The following is an 11934-nucleotide window of genomic DNA, read 5'->3' on the forward strand; positions in this document are numbered from 1 at the left end:
GTTTGCTCTGCCTAAACTTTTCCAGGTCCAAATCATCTTAGAAAACGAGGCCTTCAGTGCATAACCATTTAAAATCCCACCATTTATGATGTAAACCTAAAACACTCTGCTTTGGCGCCAATAATGAACAAAGGCAGGAGATCAAGAGTTTCAGCTCCTATTTCCAGGTGCAGATTTGATCACGAAGCCTTTATGTGACTCAGCTCATCAACATTATTTATGGACCGAATTTCTATTCTCACTTTCGGCTATGAGGATTGTTTGTGGAGAATGAATTTATCCCCAACATGTACGACAAAGAAACTTTGGGTTTTTAGTTGCAAAAGAACTAACTTTGCTATCCCAATACGTTTAGAGAGAACTGACCTTGTTTTAAACATCTCTACAATTATTCCCTGACCTGTCTGTTGTGGTCACGGATGTTCTAACAAACATCTGGGGCCTTCACAGAACAGCTTTATCTACACTGTGATTAGAATAGTTTTCCCTGGATTTTAGTTCTGAAAGGGAAGTACCAACCCAATAAAAACAGTAAAGTTTGAGGTTGCAACAGGAACAACTGAGAAAATTAGGAGTATGAATGTTTCTATGTTCTCTAAAGATGTTTATGAGTCGCCATTTTGCCACTGACCAACTTGCTTCCTGCTTGTAGAGGAACCGCCAGATTGTCCATATGCTGGAAAACATGATATTAACCAGTATGAACATGTTTCCACATCATATTCCACAGGCATATTCTTTCAAAAAAACTCATATTGTTTTATTTTAAGACTGGAATTAGGCAATTCACTTACAATCACATTCTGTATATAGTGCAAAACACGAGACTAATATTTCAAAAATAATACAAGCAATATTATCAAGTTTTCTTAAATACTCCAGTATAGATTAATAATTACAGCTGCAGTCCACTAAGATGTCCCACTTATAATAATTTCATATATCACACATTGAATTAGTCCAGCTCACTTGCAGACTTCAGGGTTAGAAGTTGGTTACCTTATAACCTCCTCAGCTGTTAATCTGCAATCCGCTTCCGGACTGTAAATCTGTTCAGCACCACTGACTCAAGCAGTAAAAAAAAAAAAAAACATGCATTTGATCATTTCTTTTTCAGTAAAAAGAAAGTTTTTGTACAAAAGACCAAAACAAAGATCTACACCCCAAAAATAAAAAACAGCTGAGAAAATATCATGTAAACATAAAATGAGCGAGAATATTTGGAGTCAAATAAATAGGCTTTTTTTATTTATTTATACAATGTTTACGGGCTTCTTAATTTTCTAGCTGTACATTAGCCAGTTAATGTTTCCTAATCTTTTACTTCTTTCTTTTATCTCTTGAAGAAATATCTCTATCTAGTTTTTACTATTTATTTATTAGCAGTCATATATTTATTTTCATGTTCATCTGAGTAGATCTACCATAAAAGCAAAATTTGTATTATAGCAATTTTACCAATGTCATCTCAATCTGTCCAAAAATACTTTTTCTGTCTTTACCCATAATGCAACTTTCTGATGGGTGTCAATTGACTTGGCTCTAATTTCTGTTTAATCAAACAGATAAAGAAAAACAGCAAAACTCACATTTTAATAATCTCCAAATGTATTTTTTGCTTTAGAGATTTTATTTCAACACAAACTTTAGTTTTCTTTTAATTCTTAGTTTTTCTATTCATTTCCTTGTTTGTTTGTGTCCAGATTTCATTATTTTTTCCAGAGTATTTTAGTGGCATTCTCACATTCTGATCTCTTTTGCCAAAACTACAAAAACAAGTGAAGCAAAATCTTTTCATACTATTAGTAGAAGAAGATTGATCTACATTAAATCTGTGCATTGACTCTTTTTGCATTGACACTTTTCATGTCCATTTATAAACAATAAATGTTGTTATAGGTAGTTTTCTTCACACTATCCCCTTTAGTGTGTGGAAAGACACATTTTATAGGCCCCAACAGCAAGTTAAACACAGCAAACAAACAAAAACGTATTAAAGTCCTGAGTATGGAAGACTTTCTGTGCAAATGTCTTGAGGAGCCACTCGTTTCATTACCTTTTGCTTTCAATAGAAAGGCCTTTATGTTAACAAAGTAGTTCTTCTGTGTTTCTCATGATATCGTTTCTTTCATTGTACAGTTTAGTCAGATTAAAAATATGTCAAAAGGCGAAGATTCACTTTAAAAAGACCTTCCACGACCTCTGTTATCCCTTCCTCTGTTATCCCTTCCGAAGAAAAGCATCCCCATAGCATGATGCTGTCACCACCGTGTTTGCACAGCTAGTCTGAGATGTGACTGTTAAAGATAAAAAAGTACAAACACACCCTCTGAAAATGTCTATATACAATACATGCACGACTGAATTCATCATAAAGTGTTTAAAGGAGAATAAAACCTGGTACTTGACCTTTTGTTATGACGTTAGAAATACGTTTGACTCCTGGAAAAGCTGTAGATAAAACTCAGCATATAGATACAGGACTAAAACCATGCCTGGAACATCTGCTTTATCAGTCCCTCTTCACACCAGATTAGGACCGCCCTATGGTCTCCAGGATCTCCAAGACTGCTTTAAAAGTAGTCATATTTGGAAAACATGAATTACAGAGCGAAGGTTGCTGCTTTCCTTACCATCCTATCACAATGCTAAATAAACGGGTATCCTATTTTTTCCAGGAAGTTTCCCATATTTATAATTTCTGTAAATACGAGAGGTTTCTGCACCTCCACCATCAGATTCAGCCTTGTCGAGCTTGCCATTTTATGTGATAATCTTATCTGGTGCAGAAGCACGGTGAACGCATGTTGATGAGATCAGACAGAATCCTGCACAGAAATCCAAACTCTAGCTGATTTTCACAAATCTATCAGAGCTGATCAAGGGGTTGGTTTTTAGAAGTTCCACGGCAAAGACCATTTGTTTCTGCCACAAGGTCGCAGGGTGACAGAAACAGCACTTACAACTGTCCTCGGTTTCCCAGCAACCTGCATATGCACAGTATGAAGTTGTGGGTGTTTTTCTCAATGCATAATGAAGAGCACACTGTGGTCTTGGTGCACCCCAGAAGATCGTTCCAAGGCCATCCACATCCTTAGTCTTAGAGAAATGGTCCTTACCTGTTGACAACTATGGCTGAGGAGTACTTAGTTAAAACATTATTTTATTGAAGGATGTTGTCTTATAATAAGAGTCGTGGGCACCTATTGTCCGTGTGTTTCTCAGTAATGAGGTTCACAGTCTTCCACAAGGCTGTCTGTGATGTAATTGATGTGTAGCACCTCCTGGAAATACTCCTTCTCCACTTTCGTGTTGATGGTCCAGGCTACAACTTCCACTCCCCTTTGAGCCCAGTACTGGACATAATTCCTGCAGCAGCACACAGAAAAACAGTGCGTCATGGGTAACCGCATGATTAGCAACTGTAAGCATCAGCTCATCAAGAATGTACAGACAACATGTCAAAATGTTGAAATCTAAAAGCTTTTGGAATGTCTTGTGAGTGCATCTTCAGAGCAAAGGTTGAATTTCAAAAAAGGAAAAGCAAGAAGGATCAGTTGACATACATGTGTGACTTAAGCACATAGAAACTCACTGCGATACAAAGTTCTTCTGTATCAGGAAGGCTGAGACTCCACAGAGCTTCCACAGCAGGAGATGGTGCGCCCAGTCCAGCAAGATGTCCAACACCGTCATCCAGTGATGTTTCCACACTGATGAAAAGCGTGGGGTACCGTCGCCGAGAGTACTCAGGCTCCACTGTCTGTGGGTCAGCGCTGTGAGCACTTCAGGGTCAGACTGTCTCATCTGGACCAAAAGAAACAAATAAAATGCTTCTGAAAATCTAGCTTTCAATAGCAACAGCAGTGATACATGACAGAAATACTCTGATAGAGGAAACCACCAATTTTACTGGCGTGAAACTTTTATAAAAGATATTATTCAGTGGTATATTACTTTTTAAATAACAAATGTACACTACCTGTTAAAAAATGTAGGTGGGTACGGAGGTATGGATTTCCACTTCAGGATTTCAGAAAGTACAAAGTTTTTAAAACATGCAACGAAGACAAAAATGCTTCATGTGAACTGGTGTAATAATATCAAAAGAGGCACAAGAATCAGGCTAATCAGCAGACATTTGTTCACAGATACTGAATCATTCCAGTTGCATTTGAGTAGTAAGGCTTTCAACCTTGTGTATTTGACTTGGATGACTCCCTGAACCAACGGTATTCAAACATTTTGCCACCTGAGCCAAAGCTGTTAAGTTCAAAGTACTTGTGGGCCACAAAGAATCTGAATTTTCTTTTTATAAAAAAAGGAAAAAAAAAAACATTTAACAGATAAATTAATCATTTCTATCTGCTCTAAATTAAACTGAAAAAAAAAATAGAGTTTAACCATTAGAGGGACTTGGAAAATCATCCCAATTGGCCAGAGCATTTATTTTTTCAAACAACTTGGCTTGTAATCATCACTGAAGAGTAATCATTACTATTACTAGCTTTCAAGCTTTGCCCCAGTCCTCTAAGCACACCGCTTCAATGTGTCCTATTGTCGCCAAGTTTTCCCGATATCCATGCAGTGTTCTCAGATTCAGCTACAATGATTTGCTGCGGCTGTCGAGAACACAAGAAAACACCTTTAAACGAGAAGGGATGCAACTACAGTAAAAAACCTAAAATGAATACACATTCATGCTCTTAAAAGATCTCTGATCAGTTGTGATGCCCTCGTAGCCATATGCGTGTGGAAACTTGTTTAATGTAAGGTATATTTTTATCTTGATTAAATAACGTTTTACAACAAAACAGCAAACATTGTTCTACAGGTGAAAAGCTCCATCTTAAGTGAGTTTTGTTGATTTTACAGAAAGACCTGGTGAGTAGCTTTAAAAAGCTACTTATATTTTATTAGTCATTTATTTTATTAGTAATTAAGTTAACATATTGATTGCTGTGGTGAACAAAGCCCCAGAGCAGGGGATGATGCATTCAAACTAAAAATATATGTGGTGCCTGTGTGTGCGATTATATAGTGATGACACATAACACACCTGAAAGCGATTAACATTGGATGAAAAGGAAACAGATTAGTTAATGAAAGAAACAACAACTCTTTATTTGCATCCTAGTGAACAATTCAACGGAAATCTGCGATTCTTTATGGAAACTTATATCGCCTTGTTAGTCTGGGTATAATTAAATGAGTCTATAGTAAACAGTGATGGGTAACCCTGCAGAAAATTCAGAACAGCTTCCACAGAACCACCAAGAGAGATGCAGAACACTGACAGAGCTCTTTCTTACCCTGTAGATGACTTTGGGTTCGAAAGAGCAAACGATGCTGCTGTTGTAGAGGACTGGATATCGCTTGTACATGTCTTTAAGTGCTGCAGCTGCCTGGATGGGAAGGAAAAACACAGGGATGCCAAAAGCCAGTCAGTTGTTTACAGTGAATGGTTTAGTTTGTGTTGTTTCCAGACAACCACATAGTGTGAGGCCAGACAAACTGCTGTGAGCCCTGGATTTAAAGGTGTCAGGGCCAAAGATAAAAAAATGAAAACATTCAACACTGCAGCTTTCCTGACTCAACAGAAAATATGCTAAGCATCAACCAACTCCGCTAACAAAGGCCTAAAAACCTGTAAAATAATTGTAAACACAGAGCAGCTTAACCAAACTCAGGTGCATCTCTCACACACTAAAAACAAATAAAAAAATGTAAAAGTTTATTAGAAGTCTACTGGTACCGGGCTACAGATGAATCATTAAATATGGGTTATAAGTTCTGCGGTATTGAGGAGCAGAGAGTGTAGGTGATTTTATTTTGAAATAAAAAACGGAAGTGTCTGTGTACTTCTGCCAGGGCTTTGAATGAACGGACCAGGAAGACGAACCTGGAGCATCTGTTCCTGCCTAGCTGTAAGTGGCTGCTGTTCTTCTACAGATTGTACCGTAGGTTTTTCTTTCCACTTTACAGTTGTGAAGTACTTCGATAAATCACATTACAAATTGCAATAAAAATTTTGAAGTTGTTGCTTGTAACATGAGAAACTTTGGAAAAGTTGAAGCGGTTTGAATACTTCTGCAATGCACAATAAAGGCCCAACATCCTCTTATTTTTCCTTCTGCATTTCTGCCTGCATATTAATCAATTAAATCAGCTCATTGGCTGCATATCTTTAATTATGTGTGCTAGTTTTGTTGGGTGCACCTCATCTGGATGACCTTTGACATCAAAATAGATGGTGAGCTGCAGCTTGATGCATTCTTTCACTGCCTCCTCCAGAGTTGGGATCTTCTCAACAACAAACTTGGATCTAGTAGGAAAAGTAGAGCTCACTTATAAATCAGGCTTTGGAAACAAAGGAATTATTTTCAAAATAAATAATGGTTAACAATCTCTTTATAAAAAAAAACTATAATGTTCTTTCAGAGTTTAAAACAGATAAACCCTTACAATAATGTGTTAACAGTATTTTTATAAAGTGATTGTTACATGTCAGGCTCATTGATGCAACAGCAGTACTTTAAATTCAATTATTTATCAAATATTACCCAGCACCATGACAGACGTGTACAGGAGTTTATTTTTCATGTTTTTAAATGACCTTCTCGACCAAACAGTTTCTCACCTGAATCGATGTTTGGCAGATGCATCCAGTCTACGCAGCTCCGAAAAGCTCATCTTGCTGAGCGGGCCCGAACCGTTGGTGGTCCGATCCACGGTTTCATCGTGCATGAGGATGGGGATCCCGTCTGCTGAGAACTCCAGGTCCAACTCCACACCAGTCGCACCATTCCTACTGGCCTGCAAGCAGAGCAAGAACATTGGCCTGTGAAATTTTCAAAGAAGACTTAGTTTCAGAAAAACATGACACAAAGTAGTTTTATTTAGTTGAGTTTATTTGACAGGGGAAACATGCGGTAAAACGGATCACTGTAAATGTCTATTAGCAAAAGGGTTACTGTTTCAGCTGTAGTCCCTGGATAAGTAGAACAAGGAGTTTCACTGCAAATGTCACTATCAAACTGATAAAATGCTTTAGTTTGTGAAAAAAAATGCATCCCTTGAAAGAGCCACATTAGAAGAACACAGGTGCTGACAAGAGCCTAGTTGAGCCACTAGGTGTCACTGTTGCATGAGAAACTGCAGGAACTTTTATTCAGGGATCAGGTGTTGGTGGTTTAAGGATCAAACTGTGGCTGTTGTGCCACAATATTCTGAATTGAGAATACAATATGTTGCTAGGCAACAAGCTTCTTGAGTGACCAGATAAAGCCGTCTAGATATGTTGGACTGACCTGCTGCACCCTCAAATGTGGGGTTCCATGGCGGGGAAGGAGATCCATTTTAACAGTACATTTAATTGCTCTGCTGTTGTGTTTATTTACAAGGACAATAACAATATGCTGAACTCTGAAACTGGAATCTGAGATTTAATCTAAACCTGTTAGACTTGTTTTTCACTTGAGGTGAAAAGGTCAAACTAAAGAATGAAAACAGGTGATGTTTTTTTTTTCTGGTTTGGAAAACGACTCGAAGGACACAGCAAAATACAACTAGCATATATGAAGAACAAATACTATGTGAGTCAATCTATACTCTTTTCAAAAACGGTAAATCTCAAGTAGTTTTATTGACCGAGTTTGACGGTCTAACCGCCGTCAAACTTTCTTCCATGTTAACATCATGAATAAAAGGCAGGAGTTTATCCCGAAAGAACTGTAAGCTGGTAAATGTTTAACTGAATCAAATTTTGTCACATTACAACAACAGATCGGAAATCTGCAGGGACTGTTTCTATTACTGAAAATTGTAGTGAGCCCTTTTTAGTCTGATACCCACAAATAAAATCTAGTGAGACCATCTGCCTTCAGAATTAGTAGAGTCTACCTTAGCATAAATACAGCTATTCTGTTTAACACTTGGAGGAAATTAGTGAACAAGCACTATCACGAAGACCAACAAACACATAAGGGATAAAGTTGTGGAGACGTTTAAAGCAGGGTTGGGTCACAAAACAATATTTCAAACGTTAAACATCTCGTTGGTCAATCCATCATGTGAACATTTTGAAAGTATGGAACAACTGCAAACCTACCAAGACATGACCTTCCAACTAAAATAAAAGACTGGGCAGGGAGAGGGTTAAACAGACAAGCAGCTGAGGGGATCATGAAAACCCTGGAGGAGCTGCAGGGATTTCCAGCTCTGGCAAGAGAATCTGGTGACAGAACGATTATTGGTAGAAGTGGAAAGAAGAAAGCCATAGAATATTTTTGCCACTGGTTTGCCACTGGTCCTATAGGGAATACAGCAAACATCTGGTCAGATTAGACCAAAACTGGACGGTTTGGGCTACATGCAAAACAAACACTGCACATGACCCTGGACACACTATAGTCACTGTAAGACATGGGAAAGCCTTTCAGTAGGAACAGAAACGCTGTAAAGAGTACATGAGAAGATGGATGGACCTAAATACAGATCAATCGTAGAAAAAGCCTTGGAGGCTGCAAAAGACTGAAGATTGTGGTGGAGGTTCACTTTCCAGCAGGAAGACGTCCGCTTTCCTTTCACCATATGTGCTACTAAACTGGATACAATTCAAACAAAATGCAGTTGTGTGTGGTAATTTTGCGGAAAAAAAACCCTGAAAGAATTTAAAGCGGTTAATTTTGCAGGGGACTGTAACTCTGGCGAGCATTTAAGATCCAAGCCCAGATAATTACAGGGTGACAGACACCATCTTAATTAGCTGGATTTCCCTTTCTAGATAAATTCCTTTACAGACTAAATGTTTACTGAATGAGTTGTTTTTATAGCTATGACGCTCACCTCCCGTATGGCTGCTAAGGTGTTCTCCGGTGCATCGTGTCCACCGCCACGGTGAGCGACCGCGGAAACCTTCCCCGTTACTGGGTGCAGTACCTGCCGAGCCCGGCTGGTCGCCACTAGCGGGAACCTGAACATGGCTAGAAAGAGACAGAGGGAGGTGGTGATGACAGTGGACCACACGGGGCTACGGGTTCCCAGCAGGGCCAGCACGAAGACCAGCGAGTAGAGGGTGACTTCATCTCCCAGCTGAAACATTATGGTTCTCCTTTAACCCCGTTTTTCTTGTCTTCCCAGTTTCGAGTCGGAAAGCAGAAATTACCTTCAAACTGCAGAGGCAAAGTCGCCCTTGAATGTGATATTTATTGTCATGCAGAGGTCATTTTACCTACGGCTTAATGCGAAATGACATTCCACTGATACGTCATAATATTTAAGAAATGTTCATTAAAAGACGTAAAAAGAGAAAGCAGCCATCGGGCAGCTTGTGGGACATTTGACCCGGCGGACAGACAGGCGGAGAGCTGTCAGGTTACACCTCCCAGCGGATATGACCTTTTAGTGGTTCCGTGTTACTGACGTTAGGCGGTTATGTTATTCAATATATGGGATAATGGGAGTAGTAATAAAAACAACAAAAAAACATGATTTATATCTTCACGTAAGGTCATAAAGGAGCAAACAAATGTTTGAAAAAAACAAAAACAATGACGGCTTGCTTTGTTAAGAACATCCGGGTCACTGAGTAGGTTAGCTTCATGTTAGCATGCTCTTAGCTTGCTGTCAAGCTAACTCAAGTTCACTCTGGACGATTCTGCTTTCTGTTTCCATTTTCCTCTTTCTATAAGAAACACTCGTTAGTCGCGATGAGCGTCATGGTGAGACGTGGTGAAAGTTATTATTTTAACTTTTAAATTAGATTCGAAAAAATTAAGGTCCAATTTATTAGCTAGCTGCAGCTTTACCTCATTCATGTTATCAAGTGGACAGCTAAGCTAGTCAACAATTGTGCAGCTGAACTAAGTCGGCCTTTTCTACTATGTCTCATTTTTTTTTTTTATCTAACTCTTGTCTTAAGAGTAGTTGACCATGATGTACGGTACAGATCAACTCATGAAACATTTTAACATACAAGTAAAGTGTTAAACGCCCAGTTTTCCCCACTAGATCTTGAGGTTTCTTAATAAAATTAAATATCTACCTTGGTAGTTAGCCACCTATCAGCTGCTTCATCATGGATTACTGCATAAAATTGACAAGGTTTTGCTTTAAAATCAGGCATTTTCACAGTTAGGCAAAGCCTCCTGTTAACAGCAGTAAACAAATTTAAATGCTAAAGTCAAATAAGACAACTTCAGTTATTTTTTCTAAACCATTTAGTCCATAAATTGAACTCAAAATTCTCTTAAAAGTCTTAGAGCTAACTTTATGAAACTTACAGATTTAATCCATCCACCAGTCTTTCTATACATTTCTCAGTCATTTCCTCATCCATCTAGTAGATGAGTGCATTGTTTTGGCTCAGGAGGGTGCTTTTTGTCTAATATGTGCTTCTTTCCTACAGATCAAACCAATATTTCTGAGCAGGTTGAACTCTCAGGTTCTGTCCTGCACCAGAAGATCATCTTTTCTCTCAGGCTGCTTTCAGCCTCGTTCAGCTCACGCTCCCATCCTGCAGAACTGTTGTGAAACCCTCACGCCCAAAATCATGCCTTTGGTCAGATACTCAGACCTATCCACACAGAAGTACTCTATGATTTACACCCTGCCACACATTAAGCTCCTCAGAGCTATATCCAGGCTCAAGCTGCTTCAGACTGCAATCACTGTGGTCGTCTTGCCCCCAGTCTACCTCTTCTGCTTCCAAGGAAATGCCTCCTTCTTTCTAGTCAGCTACGCAACTGGAATTGCGCTTTTTGCAGGTGTCATGCTCTACGTGGCCAGTCACTTCTTTAGAAGGGTTGTGGGAATGATGTACCTGGATTCATCCCAGACCACACTTAAAGTTTCTCACCTCACCTTCTGGGGCAAGCGTCAAGACATCTACCTTCGCGTGTCAGACGTTATGACCATCGGGGATACTGGAGACTCTGCAACTGAGACTATACTGAAACTCAAGAGGTACAGCAGCCCAGAGACATTTTATTTCTCCACTCATTTTGGACGGGTAATGGACAAACAAGGCTTTGAAAAGGTCTTTGGAAGTTTAAAATAATGACTTGCTTCAGAGACAGAACAGAGTGACTTGACTAAAGTATTCTGATGAGAATGGAATAAATGTACAAAGGATGTATATTTATTGCATTGGAAATTATTAAAATAATTAAAATTACAAATTTGAAAATTCTTGTGGGTACAATTTCAAAGATCTTGTCAGTCTTGGAAGTTTTAAAACATCTGTGCGTAGGATTTTTTTTTATTTCCATCTCAATAAAGCTTCAGCAGAGTCTCCTTGAATTGTTTTATGGTTCATCTTATTATAAAGAAGACAGCTTAATAAGATGTATCAAATTGCAATTCACATTGCAAAATCAGTGTATGTAATATTGCAAAGGGCTGCAATATTTTTACAAGTGACGTGTTCACGCTCTGCATACCTGTAACATCTTTTTGGTCGTTTCAATGGACTCTTAACTTCCCTTAAGGCCTACATCAGGTGTATTTCTTTGGTGGCTAACTTACTAAAGCTAATGAAGAGTGGTGGCGACATTATGCAATGTTAAAGAAAGAAAAGTGTTAGCAAAATGAAGGTTGAATATAATCGATATTACAATTTGCAGCAATAGAATAGAAATAATTTTTCTGAAATCTTGCAGCTGAAATATAATTTAGTTTGGTGAAAACAGGGAAGTGGTTCAGAATATAACTTTGGTATAATAACATTTGTTTCTTTTAAAGATCATTCTTGCAAAATGTATCCGGTGCCTAAAATGTTCTAAATCTAGGTTGAAATTCAAATATCGGAATATCAAGAAGATGAAGATCAATGAGGAAAAGTTGATCACTGTTTTGGACATGTGATGAGTTGTTTAATGTGAAGCAACTTAGCAAGTCAAAGGTTTATTTCCCATGTTTCAATAACAGGAAGCT

General features: G+C 38.5%; 2 protein-coding genes across 2 annotated transcripts; one reads left to right on the top strand and one right to left on the bottom strand.

The window, feature by feature from the left end:
- Nucleotides 1–735: 735 nt before the first annotated feature.
- Nucleotides 736–9383, bottom strand: gde1 (glycerophosphodiester phosphodiesterase 1). Its single transcript, XM_047365849.1, has 6 exons — nt 8848–9383; nt 6641–6816; nt 6220–6325; nt 5313–5405; nt 3596–3807; nt 736–3369 (listed from the first exon to the last, which is right to left on the bottom strand). Exons 1-6 carry the CDS (start codon nt 9100–9102, stop codon nt 3222–3224), a joined length of 990 nt encoding a protein of 329 aa, XP_047221805.1. The 5' UTR covers nt 9103–9383; the 3' UTR covers nt 736–3221.
- Nucleotides 9384–9574: 191 nt separating this feature from the next.
- On the top strand, nt 9575–11301 carry tmem186 (transmembrane protein 186). Its single transcript, XM_047365852.1, has 2 exons — nt 9575–9722; nt 10409–11301. The coding sequence occupies exons 1-2, from the start codon at nt 9711–9713 to the stop codon at nt 11057–11059; spliced, it is 663 nt and encodes a 220-aa protein (XP_047221808.1). The 5' UTR covers nt 9575–9710; the 3' UTR covers nt 11060–11301.
- The last annotated feature ends 633 nt before the right edge of the window (nt 11302–11934 follow it).

This window comes from Girardinichthys multiradiatus, chromosome 5, assembly GCF_021462225.1.
Source record: "Girardinichthys multiradiatus isolate DD_20200921_A chromosome 5, DD_fGirMul_XY1, whole genome shotgun sequence".
Lineage (NCBI taxonomy): Eukaryota > Metazoa > Chordata > Actinopteri > Cyprinodontiformes > Goodeidae > Girardinichthys > Girardinichthys multiradiatus.

Coding starts and splice junctions, on each gene's coding strand:
- gde1 (XM_047365849.1), bottom strand. CDS start 9,102: ATGTTTCAGCTGGGAGATGAAGTCACCCTCTACTCGCTGGTCTTCGTG. Junction 6,326..6,640: donor TCTGCCAAACATCGATTCAG/GTGAGAAACTGT, acceptor TTTTCCTACTAG/ATCCAAGTTTGTTGTTGAGA. Junction 5,406..6,219: donor TCAAAGGTCATCCAGATGAG/GTGCACCCAACA, acceptor CTTCCCATCCAG/GCAGCTGCAGCACTTAAAGA.